This window comes from Hippocampus bargibanti, linkage group LG05 (genome assembly GCF_051943395.1).
Source record: "Hippocampus bargibanti isolate YZ-2025 linkage group LG05, ASM5194339v1, whole genome shotgun sequence".
Taxonomy (NCBI): Eukaryota; Metazoa; Chordata; class Actinopteri; order Syngnathiformes; family Syngnathidae; genus Hippocampus; species Hippocampus bargibanti.
The window spans coordinates 5,131,326-5,157,638 of NC_142738.1; the positions used below are offsets into that span (position 1 = coordinate 5,131,326).

At 40.6% G+C, this 26,313-nt stretch overlaps 2 protein-coding genes and 1 long non-coding RNA gene across 6 annotated transcripts; 1 reads left to right on the forward strand and 2 right to left on the reverse strand.

Annotated features, from left to right (window-relative positions):
* Nucleotides 1-170: 170 nt before the first annotated feature.
* ampd3b (adenosine monophosphate deaminase 3b) lies at nt 171-13,574 on the reverse strand. Of its 4 annotated transcripts, none has more exons than XM_088995954.1 (17): nt 13,560-13,574; nt 13,125-13,310; nt 10,634-10,697; nt 6,449-6,671; nt 6,185-6,359; nt 5,892-6,057; nt 5,608-5,827; nt 5,303-5,432; nt 5,007-5,201; nt 4,808-4,939; nt 4,359-4,522; nt 4,147-4,273; nt 3,895-4,058; nt 3,565-3,685; nt 2,878-3,051; nt 2,687-2,797; nt 171-984 (listed from the first exon to the last, which is right to left on the reverse strand). In XM_088995954.1, exons 3-17 carry the CDS (start codon nt 10,689-10,691, stop codon nt 808-810), a joined length of 2,337 nt encoding a protein of 778 aa, XP_088852080.1. In that variant the 5' UTR covers nt 10,692-10,697; nt 13,125-13,310; nt 13,560-13,574; the 3' UTR covers nt 171-807. The 4 variants fall into 4 exon arrangements, with proteins under 4 accessions (XP_088852080.1, XP_088852079.1, XP_088852082.1 ...); XM_088995953.1 differs by having other exon boundaries at nt 6,449-6,674; XM_088995956.1 differs by lacking the exons at nt 10,634-10,697; nt 13,125-13,310; nt 13,560-13,574 and adding an exon at nt 8,442-8,583.
* Nucleotides 1,307-21,025, forward strand: LOC148897592 (uncharacterized). Its single transcript, XR_016114937.1, has 3 exons — nt 1,307-1,610; nt 5,009-5,129; nt 20,926-21,025. It is a non-coding gene; the product is annotated as an uncharacterized LOC148897592 (long non-coding RNA).
* On the reverse strand, nt 14,418-20,236 carry LOC148897593 (uncharacterized). Its single transcript, XM_088996241.1, has 4 exons — nt 20,178-20,236; nt 18,607-18,735; nt 16,685-16,783; nt 14,418-15,574 (listed from the first exon to the last, which is right to left on the reverse strand). Exons 2-4 carry the CDS (start codon nt 18,690-18,692, stop codon nt 15,208-15,210), a joined length of 552 nt encoding a protein of 183 aa, XP_088852367.1. The 5' UTR covers nt 18,693-18,735; nt 20,178-20,236; the 3' UTR covers nt 14,418-15,207.
* Nucleotides 21,026-26,313: the final 5,288 nt, after the last annotated feature.

Consider the following 26,313-nt stretch of genomic DNA (forward strand, 5'->3'; position numbering starts at 1 on the left):
TATTTGCAGTTATTTTAATCGCTTAACGGACAACCGACGTCTCCGGACAAGTTGTGTCCATAATTTGTAAAATCACTTCAAATGACTTCTACTGAGCGTATTTTAAAAAGATTTCACCGCATATAGCTATATTTTACGTTTTAAGACTCGCGCTGAATATTCAGGAAGTCTTGTTTTCGAGTTGGTGACGATTCCTGACGTGACGTCACGTCAGGAACGCCCCTGACTAAGAAAGCGACACGTTTTTCGGATGTCTGTTAGGAAACAAAAAAATAGTGTCGGTTGTCCTTTAATACAGTATAACATTTAATTGTGCATGTGCAATGTTGTATTTGGCCGGTAGGTGGTAGCATAACACCAGGGAAGTGACCGTGACCATTAGCAGATTAACAGAGCCGTTTTCCGAAACATCCATATGTACTGTACAAGTTTGAACCAAATCACCAAGATTGATTGTAGCAGGAGTATTTTCCCCCATTGTTACAATAAAATATTTTCACTCTCTCTGTGTACTACGTTGTTTGACCCGACCATTCCAGAAAGACGTCATTTTAGTACGTATATTTTTTGAAAAAAATATCCAACACATTTCACACCTGACGCTTTAAAAAAATCTGACACGATTATTTCAATGATACATTTGCCAACCCCGTTTGAAAAGACGTGTCTTTGAATTCGCGACGTTTTTGTCGAATGTGCGAAATGTTTCTAAAAAAAAAAGTCTTTTTCACGTATCTGAAATAAACGCGACCAGCATCGATCAAAAATATGATGTATATCAAATGTGAAAACAATTTCAAACACAAATCACTCCACCCCTGGAACGATCGCGTCTGCTTTGACTGCGTCCACTAAAAAACTGAGTTCGTTGCAAAGTGTCTCGTGACGGTACGCCACGCGGATTTGCGCCACGTTGGTGCGCCCGATGTCGTTTCCCTCGGGGCCATCCTGGAGGTAGTTGGAGCCCAGGAAATGTTTCTTCTCCTGGAAATAAGACAATAAAATTCATAGTATGTTTTTTTGCACTTTTTCTTGTCTCCTCTCCCCTTTTTGGTTGACAATGTAAAACAGATAAGTACAAAACGTCAATCGCTGTCAGTCTCGCGGATTGGTCCAAAGTCAATTGCGGGCGGTGTGTCGAAAGAAAAAAAAAACACAACAACCCAAAACATTTGTGTGCCTGTGTGCGTGTTATTAAGATGATATATTTTGTGTTTAAATAATCCAACTTTAACAATAAGTATTTAGAAAATACAAATAAAAAAGCAGGTCACGTTTTATCTCCAGTGCCCCGTGACCTGCATCACGGAAGTCGTTTGCGGTTAGCTGTCTGAATTGTAGCTACTGATCAGAGTTGGTGGGCTGTAGCTCTTTAGGGTTAGTTTTATTGTCATTCGGAGTTTGTACATTGTACAAGTCACTGAAGGTACTGGTAAAAATGGAAATCTAGATAATAATAAATAATAATAAATTTAATTTACAAGCGCCTTTCTGAACACTCAATGACTATTTTACTTCTAGAGTTCCGGAAGAAGCATTTCAAAACACTACACGTGAACTGCGATGTTGAACACGCTGTACTCAATGTTTGCGTGTAAACATCTACTAAGGTAGGCAGTGATTTGCCTTTCACAAACTCGCCTTTTTTATGTATAGTTTATTTTCCAGTTTTGTTCATCCTTTTGTGGGTTTTGCTCACCTGGGCATGGGTGGGTAAATGCGTGTACGTGCGGTAACAAGTCGATCTTTGGTCAAAAAGTTTGGGCAGCTTTGGCCTAAACAATCCTAATTTTTTGGGGGGTCTCCGTGTTTTACATATATTCCTTACAAAATTGTATGTTTCCAAATTAAACTAATTACAAGGACTGAAAAGCCCAGTTTTGAGGTGCACTGCTGAAACAATAAGCAGTGTTTGAAATAACGTCTGCAGTAGACCCGGGCCATACAACTTTTACGTCGGGCGTGCAACTTTCACAATGTCTCTTCCCGGTTGGCCGACAACTTCTTCAAGAAAAAAAAAGATTATTTTCAAATCAAACGTTTGTTTTATTCAATAAAGCAAAAGCTACAAGCAAACCGCTACAAGCCACGTGGACTCCTCTTTCTAAGCTTTCAAAACTTTCAAGTACACTAAACGAACGTTCGTTTGGCAATTTGCATACTCGGCACGGCAGCCAATCAGAAGCCTGTTTAGTGCTTCAGACTGTACCGTGACTAGAAAGTGTACTTGAATGTTTTGAAAGCCGCTTAGAAAGAGGCGGTGTGAGGCACTGGCTTTGAGCAGACAACGCAACGCAAACATTGCATTGTGCTGCATTGACGACAAACGACAACTCGAGCAAAATATTCAGCAAGGGATATTTATCATTGATTATTTGTGGTCGGTAATTCCTTAGTTTAAAAAATCCTTTATACTTAGCAACAATGTTTTGTTATTGACGTCTTATTGTGTTTCAAGTTGTGAAAAATGGGGAAGGCAACTTTATGGCCGGGCAGGCAACTTTTCAGTTATCTGCCCGGGTGTCCGCTAACGTTTTGTCATGAGTTTCAGATACTGCAATAATCCACCAAAATGTGATCCTACATTACACCCCATTGCAGTGACATGAACTGAAATGTTTCTTGGTTCACTCATGTGAAACCCAGTTGTGGATATACACATTTTGGGGTTTTGTTGGGTTCTCACCTGGTGCGACAGGCCACTTTGCAGCACGCTGTTTCTGGCTATCTCACACAAGTCACAGGTGCTGAGTTTCCAGAGCTGAGCTGCGATGGCATATTCCTCCATCAGTGCTTCCTGTGAATATTTCAACGCCATTTCATTCATGTTTTTATCCAACTCCGCAAGCTTCGTTTGGATATGGCAAAGGTTCTAACCTTTGTATAGTGGAACTGCATAGGGTCGTCAGTGGACAACGACACAGACAGGCCCTTCTGGAAAAACTCCCGTAGTGGGTTTTTGGAATACTGTAAGAACAGGCTGTTGTTGCTCAGCGGCGACATGGCAATGGGGACCTGGGCCAGGTAGTAGAGGTACTGCAAGACCGGACTCTAGCGGACAGGATATATAGCAAATGTGGTTTTAAGGACTTGACTGTTACGATGAAGGGGTCCAAATGAGTCCCAAGAAGTCCAAGAGATGAGCACCAGTATCAAGGCTGTATGTATCATGATTCCTTGGTACAAAGTACCAGATCTGTAAATGAGAGAGTCTGGTGTTGTGGAAAAGAGGCACCTCTATCAAATTCATGTGATTTGAGATGCAAGGTCTGCAGATTCATGTCTGAGCTAGGTATCAAACCTCATCCTAGAATTGGAGTTGACGAAATATAGGAGAGGAACCTGCATTGTGGTGATGAGTTGTCAACAAGATCTGGTACATATTGACTTCTCACAACTGGTTTTGGCTATGACTTAGTTACTACAGTGTCAGATTTTGTCATAGCCATTACAAAGAGAGACACTCACTTTTTGTCTTGTGTATTTGAAGTTTACTGTTAATGAGAGGATAAAAAAAAAAAAAAAAAAACGTTCATCTTTTTGAGAGCGCAAGACGGCCATTACCTTCTTCAGGTTAAGGCCGTGGGAGATGTTGTCCGCCGTTAGAAAAGCAGACACCAGATGAGTAATGGAGCCGGCCTCGCCGCAGTGGGGACGGAACTGGAAGGTGTTCAACCCACGTTCCCTTTGGAGGGACAAAATAAAAATGTGAAAAGTGTGTAGGACAATTATTGTGTGACATTTTGAGAGATGCCCATTGGTTCATTTTCAGATCTCTCCCTAAGTGAAGTTAAGACAAGGGTTCCAAACCACCAACTGGTTCGTTCGTGGGCCATTGTTACAGTCTTTTTACTGCGAAGACACGGCTGTATTCTTCTAAACCAAATGACTCACTTGCGTAGGTTGTTAAGCACCATGATGTTGGCGTACATATAGAACAAATAGTAGGTGTACGGTGGGTTCTCGTCTGTGGTCCATAACTCAGGCTTTGGACTTTTGTAGGAGAACAAATGGTCACTGTGTTTGGACTCGTCATCCACACTGTCAAATCCTGTCACCTGCCGAATGAAGATGCCGAATGAGATGAAGATCAGGGTTGAAGACAAGCACCTACATTGATTTGTTTGACGCTAGTAAGGCGATTACATATTTTAAAAAAACATGAAGCGCCGGGTGCTTCTGCGGGTTGACTGTGGCCTCAAAGATGGGGATGAAGATGTTCTCCAGCATCTTGGCGAAGTTTGGTATCAACTTCTTTGACTTGAAAATGTCACTGAAAGAGAGAGGAAAGTTCTCAGAAACTGATGCCCATTCGGAAAGGCCTTTTGGACCCAAATACCCCTTTGGACAGCACTCACTAGATCCGAGGGACCTGGATCATCCATCTCAGGTTTGGAGAATGGACTCTGTGCTGAATAAACCAAGTGGCAAGGCCCACCCATTCGCTGGCGGATCGTCCGTAGATCGACAGACGAGGCTCGGCGTGTTGGTACTTGCTCTCCTCCAGCTCCTTTGCCACTTCCTGGAACGGATCGCAGAAAGTTCTCAATATACTTTTGATGCGAGGTGTTGAATGACCTTGTCCGTATCTTTTCTTGTACAGGGGTGGGGGTCCTCGGATTAGGATAGTTTGGCTCAAAAGGGGTTTTCATGCAAATATCAAGTGAAATTGTGACTCATCAACGAGTGATTGGACTCCAGTCGGTGAAACCGGTCGCTGCCATAGAAATGGAGTCCGTTGTAAACCCAAATCCCAGTGCCAATGGAAACGGAGGTCTTAACTAGTTCCGATGAAAAGTGGACACACCTTGACGAGACGTGCAAAGTACTCTCCCCCGATGTAGTTGTCGGTCTTGAGGTAAATCTCTCGTAATTCACTGGCTCCCACCGGGTTGTACTTGGAGTTGAATTTGTCAAAGCGATGGAATGTTTGTCTCCCCTGCAAAGGTCAAAGTTTTACGATTTGCAACCGTAGCACTGAACATTTTGACACGTTTTCTCCTTACAGCATGCACGTCCAACGAGTCCACGGTGAGGTCATACGGGTCCATATGGAGGCTTTTGAAGACCTCCTCCAGCGTGTACCTCTGGCTGCCCTTCTCTAGGACCACGCGGCCTTTCTCCGTCTGGTATGTTGTCTTGATGAACTTCAGCAAGTGCTTTTGGTTCATGCAGGCGGCGGCGTGTATATGTGTGTCCACCTTTTGTTTGATAGCACAGATTGGTTTTAGGATGCCAGGTGTTTGAATGTAGCAATGGGTAAAAAGCTCAAATCGGGGTTAGTCGGTGGTTGGTCACCAACCTTTCTGACGTTGTAAAAATCCCTGTGCGGAACGCTCTTCAGCTCCTTGAGCTCGGCCATTTCATTCAGCATTTCATGAAGGTAAAATTTGGAGGACAAAAAGTTCAGTCGTCTGTGGCAGTACGTCTTCCTGCAAGACAATAGATAGTCAGGTGTACCTGTTTGAAATCTTAAAGTTTTTGGGACAGTGGATTCTGGAAGACAGAGTACTCATTAATGTGTCCTGTATCAAATCCCAGTTGTTTTTTTTATTTTTTGCTATGGGCCACCAGCACTTTCAACCATGTAGTATGGGTAGTCCTTACGTGGGGCCATCAGCAATCATGGCAAGGACGTGGCTCAGGTCAATGGCAAAGGTCTCCAAGTCTGGATAAGGCAGCCTACGAGGCTGCTGCTGTTTCAAGGCCTCTGGGCTGTTGTAAACATGAACGATCCCGTCTTTCATCTGCAACTCGTAGTCCAAGTTCTCAGGGATGCTCTCCGTGGAATATGGGTCCTCGTCTTCACGTGGGAACGGCCAGATGTCTACAGGTCAAGAGAAGGAATGTTAAAAGGCTGTAGATAGGCAGTGGACTCAGTGTTTACCCACCTGGCAAGACCTCATCCTCCTCTCGCCACTTCTCCCCCTCTGTGTTTCGGAGGAACCGGGCAATGGTCCTGGGAAAGCGGTGGTAAGCCAACCGGGAGTACTTTTCCCTGATCACCAAAGCTCTTAGAAGGCTCTTGGCCGCCTGCTCATAATCCTCGACAGTGACCTAGAATAAGCACAACCATTGTGCATCACATCGCGGAACCTAAATAAAACACTTGCGTTTTGTCAGCCAAGAGCAGCTTCAGAAGTGTCTCTTCATGAAGATTGTTTCTTATGACTAACATGCTTACCCCGGCGCAGTAGTCTCCACTGATTGTCACCCTCTGGAAATCAGGGAAGCTCTCTGAAAAAACGGCTTCGGGCGTGGTTGGGGACACGATGGGGGAGTGCGTCATCAGGCCGCAGTCTACGGTGGAAATCTGTAGGGACACTGACTGGGAACGCTTCATCATGAAGTTCTTCTTCCTGGTGACGCACGGGAGAAAAGCGGGTATCACTCAAGAGAAAACTCAGAGTAACGGCTGCCATTGCCTGATGAGGCCGCCTTCCCAGACCTCTTGACCGTCTCCTTGGACCGCTGCTCGGCCAACTCTTTTTCAAGGGTGCGCTCACGGTGCTCCCGGAGGCCAATGGGACAGTGCTCGGGGACGGTGAACAGGGCCATGGCGTCCTTGGTGTCCTCTTCCTTCAAGGCTGAAGCGTAGACCTTTTCGGCCAGCAAACGCACCTTTTCATCCACTTCGCTCATGGACATTTTTGGGAAGAGCCGTGGCATCTCTGCTGAGGGTTCGTTGCGGATACTTTGCTTTAGTTTAAAAGTGCATCCTGGAACTATTGGCTAATCAAGACAGCAAATACAAAGCGCGATAACGGTTTCTCAGGTGGATTCACATGGGCAGTCTTTAGCATGTTTTCAATGATCTTGCCATCTTTTTTTCTGTTCGCTGTTAAACACTTCAGTTGACTCTGACACATGGTCACTCCACCGTTTGTGTAACTCTTGTTTACAGTCGACTTCGCGACTTGCTAAAATGTAACACTTCTCACCTGCTCCAGGACCGAATGTGTTTTGAAACCCCACACCAGTAAACATGCCCCGTCTGGACTTGGGTACCATTGGTTTTTACGTATCCCGCACGTGGTAAACAAAAACAGACCTCATGAACCCTCCTTGAGACCACACAGCTAGCCTTAAAGGACAACCGACGTCTCCAGACAAGTTATGTCCATAATTTGTAAAATGGCTTCAAATGACTTCTACTGAGCGTATTTTACAAAGATTCCACCGAATATAGCTATATTTTACGTTTTAAGACTCGCGCTGAATATTCCGGAAGTCTTGTTTTTGAGTTGGTGACGAGTCCGTACGTGACGTCATTTTGCTGTGCTTGTTTGGTCTGAAAACGTTGTGTTGCACCAAAAAGAGCCAGAAGAGGGCGACCAAGCTCCATACAAGGAATTTATAAGCATGAAACGGGCTGATTAATTCCTCCTCTGGTCGCCATTTTCTGCCTCTTTTTTGGTGATACATTTCCCCCCCAATGTTGCCTCAAAATGGCACGGAATAAATTCTTTAATCGATTGCAAACATGTATGCTTTCCTCTTCAGAACTATTTGAATCATATTCCTAACTGGATGTGTAACAAGGAAGCATATTCTCCGAATCTGAAGCCATTGTTTTGATTCTCCAGCAATGCAAGACGTCTTGGCATGACGTCACGAACTTGGGGCGAAAATTTGGGGGAAAATGCCCAATTCGCAGCTCAATTTTTTGCTGATTTTGGCCACTTTGAGTCATTTTTATTGGTGTTTTGCATTTGAATAAAAATATCATACTGTGTGTTTTGGGTATTTTAGATGCTATAAAACGTTTTTTCTGATGTCAGTTAGGAAACAAAAACGTGATGTCGCTTGTCCTTTTAGATGCGCAAGGTACTATTTTCTACTTCCTGTTTTCATCTTTTGGTGGTAACGTGCACTTCTGCTTAGTTTGTCACACTTTTTGTTTTGTATTTAAGATTGAGGGACTTTTAAGGTGATAATGTCGATGCTAACGCTTGTTTACAGTCGATTTAGCAACTTGCAGCGTTTCTTAGTTACGGTTCTGCTCCTTCTATCCTGACCGGTTTGGCTTCTCTGATTTTCTTGTTCAGGAACCCTTGATTGTTAGTTAGTCGCCACACTGATGCACGTCATGGCCTATAGGCCTCCACAGACGGCACACGTGTGCCTGCCATCAACGCGACAGCTGAGCAACTCCTCGCACGTCCTTGACCTACATCTAATAGAACTTATAACTTCATATATCCAGTACAATGAAGCAGTTCAGATGTTGGTTTTCAAATAATTTCTATACACTTAAGATAGTCAGAGGGACAGTTTACACACATAGGAAAATACATTTTCCACAACTACGGTTAAAATCGCAAATTATAAGCAACCCTTCATTTTGTTTTACCGTATCACCATGGAAAATTTCCAATAAAAAGAAAAATCCTGCAATTTTGAAATCTGACTTCACTGGCCTGACATGTTTTTTTTCCTACCTTCATTGACAGTTTGTGCCATGCTGTGTGCTTCTACGAGTTCAACCTTCTTGGGTAACACTTCTATCGTTTGCTTCGGGCTCTTCTGGAAATGTCCAGCTTGTTTCTCTGAGCTGTCACTTTCTCAACTGATATCTTTCTCACTCACTCTCACTAGACTTTGAGGCCAGGCTGTTCATGTGTTCGTCATCTGGACTATTTTGGGCCGCTGGGAGTCTCATAGTGACGGGGGCTGAGGGGTGCGGGGTGGCTAAATCAGGTGGTGGTCTCACAACTATATGTAATATATATGTACAGATATATATATATGTAGATTTGAGGTTGAAACACAGACCATTGCAAGATAGTTGTGGTAATATCGGTCCTTTTTTTTGTAAGAGTATAAGTACGTATTATACGCCTGTGACTATTGTTATATTGTCTACTTGTGTTGCTGCACCATTTATTCAATTTGTAATAATAATAATAATAATAATAATAATAATAATACATTTCATTTCTAACGGCCTTTCAAAACTCTCAAGGTCACTTTACAGTCACAGGATAGGTTTTTCTGTGAGTGAGCAGCGGCAGCCACATGCGCCAGAGTTCACTCAATCCGGAATAACTCAAATAGATAGCTAGCTCGCTAGATAATTAGCCATATAGCTAGCTAGCCATATAGCTATACAGTATAGCTTAGTGTTTTTCAACATTTTTTGAACCAGGGCATGTTTTTTTTACATTGGAATTTTTTTGCGGCACACTACGAACCATCTCGCAGAAAAGAGGCAATCAGTGATGTGTTGTTGCCACACGGACGACTATTAAATTACCCTCCCAGTGTTTTTCAGCACGGACGCTGGACAATGACATAATATTGGCAGAAAATGATTAACAAATGTTTGTAAAATTTTAAATTTGAAAAAGAGGCATTGGATAGTTTCTCACGGCACACCTGATGATCTCTCACCGCACACTAGTGTGCCGCGGTACAGTGTTTGAAAATCACTGGTATAGCCAATAGATAGTTAGCCAGGTAGCTAGCAATTTATCAACTGTTTAAAGCAGCGCCGGCCAATATTTTTTGCCATTTTAAAATGCTTCTCATGGCATTCCGTATTACCATTTTTTTACCATTCTTCACACCCCCCGCGATCGTTCTCGTGTCCGTACACTACCGCTCAAAATAATGTTTCTTGTTCAAATACGCAACATGTACAGGGTGACCCAAAAAGATGCGTACCCATGAAAATTTCAATTGTGGCTTTGATTAAAAAGTTACTTATATCAAATTACAACCACATATTAGTCAGATTATGGAAGACCATTCACCAGAGTTGCAGCTATTTCTGTCAATTTTTAGTCAATTTATGGCTTTCCCAAGATGTGTTCCAAATGTCCCCCATTTCATTGCAAGCAAACCTGTACTCGTCTGACAGTCTTGACAGTTGTCAATCACTTTTACACACACCTCTTTCGGGAGAGTGACCCAAAAAGTATTGTTTCATCGAGCTAGCTATCTAGCTTGCTACCAAGCTAGCACTTTATTTGCTCTCTATTAGCTATCTAGCTGGCTTGCTCGCTATCTTTTCGATATCTAGCTTTCTATCAAGCTAGATAATTTTCTATCTATATCGCTGCTATCTAGCCGGTTATCTAGCTGGCTACCTAGCTAGCACTTTATTTGCGATCTATTTGCTATTTATTAGCTATCTAGAGTGCTCACTAGCTATCTAGCAAGCTATCTATTCGATGTCTAGCTGGCTAGCTAGCGAGATAGCTTTCTATCAATTTGAGTTAGTTCTGGGCTTGAGTGAACGCTGGCGTGTGTGGCTGCCGCTGCTCACCCACAGAAAAACTTATCCTGTGACTGTAAAGTGACCTTGACAGTTTTGAAATGTGCTTATAAATGAAATTTTATTATTATTATTATTATTATTATTATTATTATTATTATTATTATTGAGTCCCTCACGCCAGCAAAGTTTTCTCCCGCATTCAAATTTGTGATGGGTGCTTCAATGTCTTTCGCCACCACTATCATAATGATGCGTTTATGGACCCCATTACAGTTTTCAGTGTTAGCCACCTTTTGTTACTGCGCCTTGGTGGAAAACATTGTCAGGTGTGGTGACCGTGGCTACGCTTATAAATAGACACTGTGGACAGCCCGCTGACGGTGGCAGGGTGGAAGGATAATAGTCACTGACCTCTCCCGAGGCAAGGTGTGGATTGCTGTTTGCAGAGAACTCCTTCCCTTCTTTTCATGGTGACCTGGGAAGATTGCGCAAGAGTTCAAAGCGTTGCTATGCAACAGACTACTACACAATTTAATATCGTTTTCAAACTCATCTGTTCAAAACTTAAACGCTTGACAGATTTGATCAATAAAATAAATGCTCCTAGATTGTACACCAAAGACTCTCCATAATTATTACTGTCAACCCAGGCTAAACTAACCTCCAAAGATGTTAGAAATGTCCTTGAGCATACTACCTTGACACCAATGTATATTTTGGCGGCATTCGATGACTACCTATATTATTTTTTCACTGGTATTGGAAACCCAACTACAGTGATACCTTGGCTTGCGAACTTAATTGGTTCCCAGACAGCGTGTGTAATGCGAAAAGAGTGTATCCCAAAAATTAATTTCCCATAGGAAACCATTAAAATGATAATAATCTGTTCCGAGGTCCCCATAAAACATAATTTTCTACGTTCTAATTCTCTAAGCCTGAAAACGACACAAAATATACCTTATTTTTTGAATGATAAATGTGCTGTGGTATTATAATTAAATAAATAAACTACTGTATAATAAAGTTGTTTTATTTACATTTGTGATGGTTGTTGATGGCTTGATGGAATAGAGTTGCCGGTTTCCTCAGCATTAAACACTTGATGAGGAACGTAGCCTTCTTTCACCATCTTGAGGAATGATCCCTTGTATGTGCCTTCTCTGCGATAATTTTATCTAGTTCCTCATCAATTGTGTTATGTTTAGCTGGGTTGATAGCTTTTTGCATCGAGTGGACAGATGGCTTGTGCGGGTTGTTTGTGGAGCCTGATTGATGGGATATTTTAACCTTGCAGTCTACACTCTGCCTTTGAACTATCAAAGTTGAAACTCTCTCACTGTCGTCTGCCTGTTTCTTTAATGTTTAAACCACTTCCCCTCACTGCTGCGTTCTTGAGCAATCACGTGGCTTTAACCGAAGGACAAAAACAGTTGGCTGCCATTTTGTTGAATGGGCTCGTTTGCGAATGACACATCACTCATTGAGGCAGCTCCGTGTGTATCCCGAAAAAGTTCGTATGCCAAGGTAAAAATTTCATAAATTTAACGTTCGTAAACTGAAAAGTTCGTCAGCCAAGGTATTTGTAAACCGAGATATCACTGTATGTACAGAGCCCAAATTGGAGTTTGCGAAAAGCAAAAACAGAGAAAGCCCCTTCCGTAAATATGCCGTGTCATGTTGGCGTGATGCTATCTATAGAACTTTCCATCCGCTTTCCTTAAAAAGGCAAATCTTGGCTGACTAAGAGCCCCGGAGGAAACGTCTGCTCTGGAAATGCTCTTCCCATGTTGGCAGTGGAATGTCAACTTTGATGCCCTTCGCTGGCTATCGGGCCTCGGTTTTTCCCACCACCCGCGTTGACTCGAAAGCCAGGTCGAGTGGTCGCTCTTGTCAAGGGTGTTTATTTTAAAAAGCCTCTTGTTCTGTCACATTGACAAAAATGAATATATGCAGCTCTAGGAATAATATTTCCGAATATTTTCTCTTTTTCTCTCTTTTTTTTTTTTTTTAAGTGCGTAATTTTCAGTTAGTATTTAACCAACACTGTGCTTGTTTACCCACATCTAATATATTGGTTCCCGATTTAAAGTAGTTTTTAGCAAAACAATTACAGTGATACCTCGGTTTACGAATGCTTTAGTTTACGAACTTTTCGCTTTACGAACATTAAATTCACGAGAATATAATCTCTGCATACGAGCTAGTTTTTGGCAAGCGAACCAAACAACACGGAGTGCCCCGATGGCTGGCGGACTAGTTTTCCACACCCCCTTTGAGTGCAGACGTGGTTTGTTATCGAGTGGAGTACTTTTGCTATTATGGGACCGAAAAAGACCCCACCACAGGCTAGTTTTAAGCCGAAGAGGACACAAAAGAAAATTACGGTCGAGCAGAAGAAGGAGATCATCAAAAAGCACGAACGAGGTGTGCATTTGTGTGACATAGCTGTTCCAGTATCATTACACTAAGTCGACTATTGCTACCATCTATTGACAACTACCATCACAAAGGTATATAAAACGACTTTATTATACAATACAGTATATGTCTTTAATTACATTACAATCGCACATTTATTATACATAAAATAAGGTATATTTTCTGTAGTTTTAAGGCTTATTTAGTCGAAAATTATGTTTTATGGGGACCTGGGAACGAATTATTCTCATTTTTAATTATTTCTTATGGGAAATAAATGTTTGGCAGATGAACTTTTTGCCTTACACACACTTTCTGGGAACTAATTAAGTTCGTAAACTGAGGTATCACTGTACATGTCAAAGCCCAGATCACATATTGCCACATATTGCAATATGTATTAAAAAAAAGAATGAATCTACAAACTCTTACATCTTAATAGATATTTTTACTCGATTTTAAAAACAGCAGTTTTACTTACTGTGTGTGTAGAAACCGGCAAGCAGCCTCACTGAGCTTCAAGTCGTGCTAAGAGGAAGTTGAGCAGGAAGCTTTGTATGATGCTTCTTTAGATGAAGGTCTCATAAGGGGGAGGGCCACTTGGTTTGTTGAGGATCGGGCTGCTCGTCTTGGATTTTGGCTGATCAAAATGATTTGGGGACCACTGCTGTAAAAATAAATACATAATTAATAAAAGATGAATAGATAATAATAAGGCCAGGTGAGTAAAACATGTAAGATTAAAAAAAGTACTGTAAATAGAATCCTGATGGTAAATAGAGCCGCAGGAACTAATTAATAGTTTTAAAAACATCCTCTCTCATGCTGAAGTAAACTCTCGGGTTTGGGACCCTGGCGAAATCAGCCAGTTTGGAAACGGGTGTCCGGTCTTATGCAAAAAAAAACAACATCTTACCTCACCCAGCTCAATGCCCAATGTGCCTCTCGATAGTAGCAAACACATTTTGGAATCGGCCAGTTTCAGAAGGTCCCGCCCCCTTGTTCGTGGTGTCACGCCAAGACGTCTTTCCTTGCTCGGGAATCTAAACAATGGCTTCAGATTCGGAGAAGATGCTTTCTTGTTACTCATCCAGTTATGAATATGATTCAAATAGTTCTGAAGAGGAAAGCATACATGTTTGCAATCGATTAAAGAATTTATTCCGTGTCATTTTGACGCATCTGGGGGGGGAAATGTAGCACCCAAAAAAGGCAGAAGATGGCGATAAAGCTCCGTGGAAATGGGCTTATTTGTCTTCTGGGAATTTTTGTCAGCGAATATCAAATAGTTGCTAGGTGCAACACACAACGATTCACCATCGCGTTATTTATGTGTTTTCTTTCTAATTTCGCCATCAACACGGATCAACACGAAGTTTTCAGACGTGAGGACTCGTCACCAACTCAAAAACAAGACTTCTGGAATATTCAGCGCAAGTCTTAAAATGTAAAATATAGCTATATGCGGTGGAATCTCATTAAAATACGCTCAGTAGAAGTCATTTGAAGCGATTTTACAAATTATGGACACAACTTGTCCGGGGGCGTCGGTTGTCCTTTAAATGGACATTTTGAAATTGTATATGTATGTGCCATAAAATGTACATATGAATGAAAAGTTAAAACGGTGTAAAAGGGTGTATACTCACCATTGTTTTGATTGAATTGTGAAGAGTTTGCTGTGGCAATGTTGACAAAGCGACTTGAGAACTCCCAGGCAGCACACCTCTATGTTAAGTTTACCATTTCTGAGAAACGGGGCGGTACAACTTGATAGCATTGTAGCTTTTACTGCTGGTACAACAACGCGATGTGAGCGGGTTTATATTACATTCAAATAAGTAAAAGAAGCAGTTTGACAACAAGCAAACTGCAGGCCTGCGATATGTCCACTAGATGGTGGCATGCCGCTCCTCCTTTCACCTAGTCCTTGTGGCCTTGCGCGTTACAATCATCGGATACTTCATTTTTGACAGCTATCCAATACAAGAGTTGCATCAAAAGGTCTTTACAAAGATCAAATACTTCACTGAAGTTACAAGTGAAAAACAAGTACAAAGCAATTAGGAGTCAGGGGAAACATATACAAGTGCATTTCAATAAATTAGAACAGGGAGGGGAAAAAAGCTGATTTCCATGAAGTGGCTCAATCAACTAATTTCTATCCATCAGGCTAGCTAGCTAGTTAGCTACCGTAAATAGCTAGCTAGCTAGCAAGCTTGCTGACTTTCACATACTGTTCATTATTTCTTTCTCATACTACGTATATTCTAATTTGCGGTTAGACGGGGCTATGGCGCCATCTTGTGCTATTTTTGTTGGATAGGTTCCACAGGAGATTGTTGTGATGTATAAAATCCACTTTTTTAACTTAAATTCTGAAACAAATTCAGTTTTCCACCACATTCAAAATTACGGAGATGCACAAGTTTATCAACAGACAATTAAAATATATATCTATATAGTTTGACCGAGCTCATTACATATTCAATAAATTCCACTCCACAAGCAGTTCATTTCATTGAATTTTTTTTCGATGACGTCATCTTCTCCATCGAATACTCTCATTTCTCAGTTCCATCGGCCCTTGTTATCAATGGCGCTTGTTGCGTCGGGCGTGGCCGGTCCGTTTCACTCCACGTCCGTCCTACTGACTCATCAAGAGTGGACTTGTCTTGGGGTTTGTCTGTGTTGAGCAAGCACACCCAACAAGGGAGTGTCTCCAACCTGGGAGAGTCTGTGGTTTCGTCAGCGCTCCGGCGGCGACGACGGCCGATAGAGCTCATTTTGTCTTTTGGGGCGATGGGCATCTTTTTGTTGTTGTCGTGCATCTGGCTCAGGCGGTGGATGAGATCGTGGTAGGAGCACGAGAACAGGAAGCAGCCGGAGGTTTTGGATGGCGAGCGTCGCTTTCTGATGTTTAGTAACAGGCTACAAAAAAAATGAAATATATAAGTCTTTAGAGTTTTTGTTGACAGGCAGGTGGTCACCCCAAAATGGTGTCCATGTATGTTTTTTTTGTCCCAGCATTTCCCATTCATAATGCTGCTACAGTGATACCTCGGTTTACAAACCCCTTGGCTTATGAATTTTTCGGTTTACGAATGTTAAATTCATAAAAAGTTTACCTTGTCATACGAAATATTTTTCGGGATACACACGGAGCTGCCACAATGAGTGATGTGTCGTTCGCGAACTAGCCCATTCTCCTAACAACAAAATGGCAGCCAACTGTTTTTGTTCTCTATTCCCCGCCCCCAGTCTTCGGTTAAAGCCACGTGATTAGTCAAGAACGCAGCAATGAGGGGAGGTGGTTTAAACATTAAAGAGTCAGGCCAACGACAGTGAGAGAGTTTCAACTTTGAAAGTTCAAAGGCAGAGTGTAGACTGCAAGGTTAAAATATCCCATCAATCCGGCTCCACAAACAGCCCGCACAAGCCATCTGTACACTCGATGCAAAAAGCTATCAACTAAACAACTAAAAATCAGCTAAACAGAACACAATTGATGAGGAACTAGATAAAATTATTGCAGAGAAAGCACCTACAAGGGATCATTCCTTAAGCTGGTGAAAGAAGAAGGTTACGTTCCTCATCAAGTGTTTAATGCTGATGAAACCGGCCACTCCATTCCATCAAGCCATCAACGGCCGTCACAAAGGTAAATAAAACAACTTTATTATACAGTACAGTTTATTTCTTTAATTATAATACCACAACACATTTATTATACAAAAAATAAGGTATATTTTGTGTAGTTTTCAGGCTTAGAAAAGTAGAAAATTATGTTTTATCGGGACCTGGGAACGGATTATTCTCATTTTAATGGTTTCATTTGGGAAATAATTTTTTGGGATACACACTTTTTGCCTTACACACTCTGTCTGGGAACCAATTAAGTTCGTAAGCCAAGGTATTACTGTATTTGTTTTGTTCTGTTTTTTCTCTCTCGCCTGTTACTACCATCCATCTTTTTTTTAAACAGTGAAACTTTATGTGATTTTTACAGATGTTCATCTTAACATTCAAATCTTTGTATACCTGGAGGTCGGCGATTCAGTTTTAGTGTCGCCGTCCTGCTGTGGTGGTTCCACGTGGACCGTGGCCACGTCTCTCTTGATCAGCAGACGACCTTTGAACCTGAGGCAAGCGAGAAGGAACATGAGGCCTCTGTTTAGTTATTCTAAAAAGAATCAAGCAGCATTTTGGGCCCATTTTGACTATTTCCCAGTGGCTCCTTGAAAGAGAGACCCACCAAAAATTCTCAAGAGCCCATGCCCAGTACAGACGTTTCACAACTTACGAGATACGTTCTGAACGGTCGTTCGTAAGGTGAATTTGTTCGTAAGTTGATTCCGTGCTATATTCTGTGCTATATTCTGTATGGAATGTATGTTTAAGGCTTATATAAGTATTGTTTTGTATTGTATTTCATTTCTAAGCGCCTTTCTCACGGTCACTTTACAGTCACAGGATAAGTTTTTCTGTGGGTGAGCAGCGGCAGATACACACGCTAGCATTCACTCAACCCGAAAATAACTTAAATAGATAGAACGATAGCTAGCTAGCTAATAGATAGCCAAGTATGTTGAAGGCTTGTATAAGTAACCTGTATTCTTTTGGACTGAAAAATAAGCATTTAATAAAATATATGCTCTATAAAAATATGTACATGTACAACTGGAAAGAATACTACATATGTTACTACAAAAATGTTTGTATGTACCATTGTTCGTAACTTGAATGTTCGTAAGTAGGGAGGCGTCTTTATATGACAGAGTAAGTGTAGCATTTTGGTTGAAAGTGATCGTTTTTGGGTACATTATTTTTGGGGTCCTTTCTCACTGGTCTTTTGTGATTTTGCCCGATTGCTACCAAAATCAGGTGTGGATATTTTTTTTTAGAATTTGAGTTTTTGTCCTAGCATGTGGGCGGAGAATGTTGGCAACGTTAAAATGACAACCGACACCATTTTTTTGTTTACTAACTGACATAAGAAAAATGTTTTATAGCATCGAAACACACACCCAAAACACTCAGGCGGATATTTTTAGTGAAATGCAAAACACCAATAAAAATGAGTTAAAGTGTCCCAAAACTACTTCAAAATGACCTCGGAGATGCCGAATTTCAGAAGGTCCCGCCCCCTTGTTCGTGACATCACGCCACAACGTCTTGCCTTGCTCTAGAATGAAAACATTGGCTTCAGATTTGGAGAAGATGCTTTCTTGTTACTCATCCAGTTATGAATATGATTCAAATACTTCTGAAGAGGAAAGCATACATGTTTGCAATCGATTTAAGAAGTCCCGTCAGGACTCCAATGTAGCGTCCCAGAAAATGCACAAGATGGCGCCCAAGCTCCATTGGAAATGGGCTGATTTGTCTGCTGGGAATTTGTGTCAACTAGTATCAAATAGTAGTCTTGGTGGAATACACAACAATTCACCGTCGCGTTATTTATGTTTTCCTTCTAATTTCGCCATCAAGATGGATCAACACGAAGTTTTCAGACCAAACAAAGTACCCAAAATGCATTGTGTGTCGCTTTCTTGCTCATGGGCGTTCCTTTAGTGACGTCACGTCAGGCATCGTCATCAACTCGAAAACAAGACTTCCTAATATTCAGCGCGAGTCTTAAAACGTAAAATATAGCTATATACCGTGGAATCTGTGTAAAATACGCTAGATAGAAGTCATTTGAAGCGATTTTACAAATTATGTACACAACTTGTCCCGGACGCTTCGGTTGTCCTTTCAAGTAAAATTTGACATCAACACATTTGAATGGAAGTTTGATGAACCACTTTGAGGTTTGTTTTTGAATCTGGTGGACAATTTTGATGACTCGGCATACAACCAAAAACTTTCTATTCAAACAAACTGCCACGTTGACATCGCTTTTGAGTTTTGGTAATTTCATGCGCTCGCAAATTAAGCCCAAAACAAACATGACAGCTCACCTTTTCCTTGCAACGGCGCTCCTCACCAGCGGCATCACCGCCATCAACACGCAGCAACAAACGAGCGTGCGTAGCGTGAACCTCATGTTGAGTGGGTGTGGGGGGTCGGTGAGATGAGGAAAAAAAAACCTGCCAGGGGATGAAGGAGCACAAGAAAGTCAAAACAGTTCTGAACATTTATCGGTCCAGGGCAAAAATATTGAACGTGTTGTCATTGTCACTTTGAGCCAAATAAGAATTGAAAATGTGCCCAATTTTAAAATGCCGGGGGAAAAAAAGTCTAAATATTTCATCCTTTCTAATCTCTTTTTAAAAAAATGTAGATGAAAGCAATTTTGTTGGAAGAAATGTTTTTTTTTTCCCGAAAAAAATTGTAAGAACAAATATGATTTTGTCAGGATAAAAAATATATATATTTCAAGCGCGCAATAATTTGCTTTTTTTTCCACTCTACATTTTTAATAGAACCATTGCTTTATTTACCACTCGGTCAAAAAAATTCAAAAATACAACTTTATTATTGCACTTTTTCGACACCTTTCGTCTGAAAAAATAGTGCCTACCATTATAAATTAGCTTGAAAAACAATCTGACTTTATTACTGTTGTAATCTAAAAAGAATAAAGTATTTATTCATGCTGGAATATTAGATTTATATGACAATATGTCTCAAAATATAAAATTGGTCCAAAGCAAAGTTAGGGACAATTATTTGGTGTATTGATTTTATTTCAGCTTTTTGTTTTATGGATAATTGTTGTCTTCTTGATAAGTTTTCACTTTTTTCCTCTGAATGTACGTGCACATTTTTCTAAATTAACACAAAATACTCATTTGGTGGACCGCTATTCATTTAAACATATCTGATATAAGTATTAAGTATAATCAAAGAATGCATGAAAAAAGATGCATTGAATTGTCTCCATTTTATTTTGTTAATTTGTCTCATGAAATAAATTCATCTGGATTTTTTTTTTGTGATGATTTTATTTTGGGAGACCAATTAACAAAATAAAATGGAGACAATTCAACCAGTTCACGAATGTCATCGAAAGGGTCATTAAAAAAAATGTAAACACTGGCAAAATGCATTGGAATCAAGTGTCGCATATATTTCTTTGCTTTCCTAGTCCGTGAGAGAAATTATGAGCGCAACCGGCGACTTCACCTAAAATATTATATTTAATTTTTTCTCACACGTGATGGGAATTTAATAAAAAATAATATTCAAGATTGCCCTTCTCATTCATGGCCCAAAGTTAGCTCTCGTGGTCAAAAAAAGTTGTTAACCCGTCTTTGATGATCTCCTGAATTTAATACGGCTCACTGCCAGGCCTTCACCTACCACCGGTGGTCATGCTGTGGCCTGCGGGCCAATGACGGCCATCCTAAATTCTAAACCCCCCCCAAAAAGTACAATAATTTTTTTTTATCATCAATTTGTAGGATATTAAAAAAATAATAATCAATATTTGTCCAACCCTATTTTTTGACCATTCCGGATGACTTTAAAATGTATCCAGAAAAAATCCAAAGATGAAAACACGCAAATAAGAAATAAAATCTCTGACCTGAACTTTCCCAGTGAGGTGACAAAAGGACGGTGGTGTCTTCGTCTTTACTACGTGTGCAAGTCTGACGTTTACGCTGAAGACATGCACATTTTTATAGAGGCAGCGAAGAGGAGGGGGGTAGTGGGGAGGGTCTGGGGGGGGTACCTGAATGCCAGAGTGTGAGTGGGAAGGACTGCGAGACACTTGATGTCACCCCACATGGAGAGCAGAAGCATCCAGAAAAGATGAGCGGTAACAGTATAGTAAAAACGCTTAGCGCACACGGAGGGGTTATCGCTTCGTTTGCAGAAATTGGATTTAACGAGTGCTTAGGCGCTGTTTAGATTGACTGCTTTCTTTCTGATGTCTTTCCCTTTGCAACTTCCAAAAACTCAACATGATGTGTGGATGTATGTGTGTGTGTGTGTATATATATATATATATATATATATATATATATATATATATATATATATATATATATATATATATATATATATATATATATATATATGTATATATATATATGTATATGTATATATATATATATATATATGTGTATATATATATATATGTATATATGTGTGTGTGAGTGTAGATATATATATATATACATATATATATGTGTGTGTGTGTAGATATGTGTGTGTGTGTGTGTGTGTGTGTATATATATATATATATATATACACACACACACACACACACACACACACACACCCTGGCCTTTTTTGGAAAAAGATTCCTAACCGGACTTTCATTACACAGGAAGAGAAGTCCATCCCTGGGCATAAGCCTATGAAAGATAGGCTAACCCTCCCACCTCCTCCCACTCCATTCCATCAAGCCATCAACGATCATCACAAAGGTAAATAAAATGACTATTGTACAGTACAATTTATTTCTTTAATTACGGTACTTATGGAATGCGACTTTCCAAACAGTAATTCCCTCCCTCCCACCTCCTCCCACTCCTTTCATCAAGCCATCAACGACCATCACAAAGGTAAATAAAACGACGTTATTATATAGTACAGTTTATTTATTTAATTATAATACCACAACACATTTATTATACAAAAAATAAGGTATATTTTGTGTAGTTTTCAAGCTTAGAAAAGTAGAAAATTATGTTTTATCGGGACCTGGGAACGGATTATTCTCATTTTAATGGTTTCGTTTGGGAAATAATTTTTTTGGGATACACACTTTTTGCCTTACATACTCTGTCTGGGAACCAATTAAGTTCGTAAGCCAAGGTATCACTGTATTTGTTTTGTTCTGTTTTTTTTCTCTCGCCCGTTACTACCATCCATCTATCATCCATCAGTAATTCCCTCCCCTCCCACCTCCTCCCACTCCATTCATCAAGCCATCAACGACCATCACAAAGGTAAATAAAGTGAATTTATTATACAGTACAGTTGATTTCTTTAATTACAATACCATGTCACATTTATTATCCATAAAATAAGCTATATTTTGTGTACTTTTAAGGCTTATTTAGTAGAAAATTATGTTTTATAGGGACCTGGGAACTGATTATTCTCATTTTATTGGTTTCCTATGGGAAATTAATGTTTGGAAGACACACTTTGTGGCTTACACACACTTTCTGGGAACCAATTAAGTTCGTAAGCCAAGTTCGTAAGTACTTCTTTTGTCCTGACTGATTGAAAGACCGCCTTGGGTCATTAATACCGATACATGTCGCTGCATGGCTTCAGTCGGCCTGAATGGCCTCTGCGTTGCTACGGTAACGGCACACATGTCTTAATGCGTGCACTTTATCGAAAATGCAAATGTGAAAGGTACATGATCTGGTAAAATGAGAGCATTTGTTAAGAAATTGCTGTTGGCCACAACCCACGCTCACTTGCTGACGCTGAACCAGCAACGATTAGCGTCATGCATTTTAATCACACGCAATGAAAAAATCGGGTAAATTTGCCCATTTTCATGTCATTTCCTGTTTGTATTTAAATCTATGGCAGCCCATCGAGGTGGCTAACTCATCAGGTATGAAGTTAGTGCTCCCTCTGCCGTTTCGTAAGTTATGAAAGCCGGCACGGCTTCCATTGCATGGCCATGTAAACGTGAATTAAATGAAGTCCCATATGTGATCAATGATCCTAATGACACGGAGCAGCGTGCCGTGCGGCCACCTCGTATTGTTATTTCAAAACACAGCGAGTCGTCCAAATCCGGCTTAATGTTTGCTTTCTTTTTTTTTTCATCAAATAAGAATAATAAACACACACAAAAACACTTTTCTGGTCCACAACATCCTCACCTCCTATCACCGCAGGAATGGCTTTTATTTTTATCACATGTTAATGAAGCCAATGTGGTTTTTTTTTCTTCTATTTTGAAATCAGAAAACGCTTTATTTTATGACACGTTATCAGCTATGCAAAATATTTGACTCACCCTCATCTTCTTACAATCATTGTTTTCTTTTTTTTTTTTTTGAAAAAAAATGCTCACTTTTGATTGACACATCTGTTTGTTATTATACACTCGTGATTGCGAACAATCCCTTGACTCAAACAAATAAGATATTTGAAGCGCTGGCAACGGCTCTATTGTACTTTTCAAAGTTAAAGGACAACCGACGTCGCTTTTTTGGTTTTTAACTGACACCAGAAAAACGTTTTATAGCATCTAAAATACCCAAAACACGCAGTATGATATTTTTATTCAAATACAAAACACAAATAAAAATGTGCAAAAAATTGAGCTGCGAATTGGGCATTTTCAGAAAGTCCCGCCCCCCAGTCCGTGACGTCACGCCAAGACGTCTTGCATTGCTTGTGAATCAAAACAATGGCTTCAGATTCGGAGAATATGCTTTCTTGTTACACATCACGCTATTTATTATAGGTCAATTTGCCCCATTTATTATAGGTACTATAATAAATAAAATACAATCACAAATAGAATACAATAAATAAAATACAATTATAAATACAGTAAAGTCTCGTTATATCGATATCGGTTATATCGATAGTACCGCTTATTACGATACTATTTCTATGAACGCAAGGAGAAAATTACATGCGCGCAGGGTTGGATATATCGATAGTCCCGGTTATATCGATATTTTTTCGGACTCCCGAGAATATCGATATAACGAGACTTTACTGTAGAAACAAGAGAGAGAGCTACACAGAAAATGCTATTTTAAATCGGTGGGTTTTGAGATGGGACTTTACTGCGTTTGATTGAGAAATTGTACCTCATAAAGTGTCCCGTGAGTGTACATGAAGTAATTGATGTGACCAGTATAATTGCCTTCCTGTGAGGGGGGGGGGGGGGGGGGGGCAGCAGCGGTGGCTTCAAGGCCTCGGGTGGGGATCTCGCTAAGCGTCATCTTTAATGAACGGCCCCGAGGTGGGGACCCTACCTGTAAATATACGAGTTGAACAAGGAAAATATTATTTTTAGTTAGTGGAACACAATGTGAGCGCGGAACCGCTGGCCGCCTTCCCCCTCTGAAGGGATATTCTTAGACCCCTCGCTTCTATTTATAGACACCCGTCTGTCTTTTATTCCGAGCCCAGATGGAAAGGTTTGAATTAGCGTTCCGCTATGCGCAATAGCGCATCAATTACTTGGTGAAGAAATGTCACACGTGTCACATAGTTTACATTTATAAGCACACATGTAAGCTGTTCCGATAAAGGCGGAATGAGTCATGATTCTGTGGATTCCAAGCGAGCGCATACCGAGTTCAATCGGGGAGGATGTCAACATTAGCTTTGTTGACTAGCTTGATTTCTTTTATAGCATTTTTTTTTAATGAAGGGCCTCTTTTTATTACCTTACGCTTATTACTATAATAAAATAAAACCCACTTGACCTACTGAGCCATGGCCGTCCTTATTTTTTCATGGTTTTCATATTTTTAACCCTTTTAGGGAGAGCAGTTGCTATGATGGATAGCTTATCATGCTATCAAGGTTACAGGGTACATTACTATTATCCTGCCTCGGCTAACTAAAATAAAAAGGCTATCAGGCGAAAATGCGCCTTTTAGGACCAATTTCAAAGTGTATCTGGCGTCGCCATCTTTTTGCCTCGAGTGTCTTTCAATTTCCCCGTAAAGGACAAGCGACACCATTTTTTTGTTTCCTAACTGGCATCAGAAAAACGTTCTATAGCATCTAAAATACCCAAAACACGAAGGCTGATATTTTTAGTCAACTGCAAAACACCATTAAAAATGACTTAAAATGTCCCAAAACTACTTCAAAATCACCTCGGAAATAGCGAGTTTCAGAAGGTCCCGCCCCCTTGTTTGTGATGTCACGCCAGGACGTCTTTGCCTTGCTCTAGAATCAAAACAATGACTTCAGATTCGGAGAAGATGCTCTCGTTATTCATCCAGTTGTGAATATGATTCAAATAGTTCTGAAGAGGAAAGCATAAATGTTTTCAATCGATTAAAGAAGTCCTTCTGCATCATTTTGAGGCGTCTGGACTAAAATGTAGCGTCCCAGAAAATGCACAAGATGACGCCCAAGCTTCGTTGGAAATGGGCTGATTTGTCTGCTGGGAATTTGTGTCAACTAGTATCAAGTAGTAGTCTTGGTGCAACACACAACTATTCACCATCGCGTTATTTATGTTTTTTCCTTCTAATTTCGCCATCAACACGAAGTTTTCAGACCAAACAAAGTACCCAAAATGCATTGTGTGTCACTTTCTCGGTTAGGGGCGTTCCCTCCGTGACGTCACGTGAGGCATCGTCATCCATTCAAAATCAAGACTTCCTGAATATTCAGCGCGAGTCTTAAAACGTAAAATATAGCTATATGCGGTGGAATCTTTGTAAAATACGCTCAGTTGAAGTCATTTGAAGTGATTTTACTAATTATGGACACAACTTGTCCGGTGGCGTCGGTTGTCCCATTAAATGCAGTGCCGCTAATCTCGAAGGACGCTCGCCTCACATCTTGCGACTGTTACGTAACGAGCTAAAGGGAAGCGCTCGATGATTAGATCGTTGAAGATTTTATCGTGGTTCTTTTGAGAGCTTCCTAGCATTCATATTTTTAACCAAACGTACATTTTGTTCCCGTCGAGTCATTCGTAAGCTAACGGTAGCCGCGACATAGAGAAGAATGTGACGGCCGGTGACTCCAAATGCGACGAGGCCAGTTAGTCAGCGGTGAAGACATTCATCGCATTGTCGAGACATTATCAAGTGTGATTTATTCCAAGAACAGGCTGACATTGTTGGGCTTTTTCTTTTGTGGCCTAATGAAACGCAGAATAGCGGCGCTAGCGAGGCTGCCAAAGTGCGTGTTTTGTGATGCTCAAGTTTATCTTAAAAAAAAAAAAAGATAAGTATTTCCATTATGTCATCAGCTGCCTGGCCTCAAGGCAAAGAATGAAAGCAGTTTTGCTTAAGAAACATGACATTTAGTCGAATGAAACCACTAAAATGTCTTGGAAGCCATTTTGAGAGGACACAGGAATGTCTGCCATTTTGTTTCATCTTGGAAGCCATTTTGAGAGGACACAGGAATGTCTGCCATTTTGTTCCGGAGTGAAATATTTGGGTCATTTTGCTCATTTCTCATCATCGTTCAACGATGACCTCCTCCGAGAGAATTTGTTTGGTGCTCGCTAATTTGAAGCACGTATGCGAGACAGATGGGCAACTCGAAACATTTTGGGATTTGTCCTTCGGTGGGCGGAGCATGGCAGTGCAGTTTGATGACTCGCCATTTATCACTTTGGTATCTTTTTGGACTTTGGGGCTATTCTGGAATTGAAAATATGACGTAGAGTGCCATTTCCGAATTTGTTCGGGGTTCTTTTTTCCTTTTTGGGTGCCAATAAAGCGCTGGCCATGGGCTCTGGCAATATTTCTTTTTCTTTCCACAAGGGGGAAGCGTTTTCCCTTTTTTCCCCCATGTTAGTGCTTTGTTCCAGCTTCAGCTGTTGTTAAAGCGCTATATAAACCAATATATATGAATTGCATTGTATTTTGGACAACTGCCCTCATTTCAAGCTCATATAACTCCAGACCCATATAATTTAGGAATTAACTTTTTTTTCTGATGAAAGAAGACAGTGTAAAGTTTCTTACGTTGCATTGAATGGTTATCTAGTCCTAAAACTCGACATTCTGTGGGTCCTGAAAAT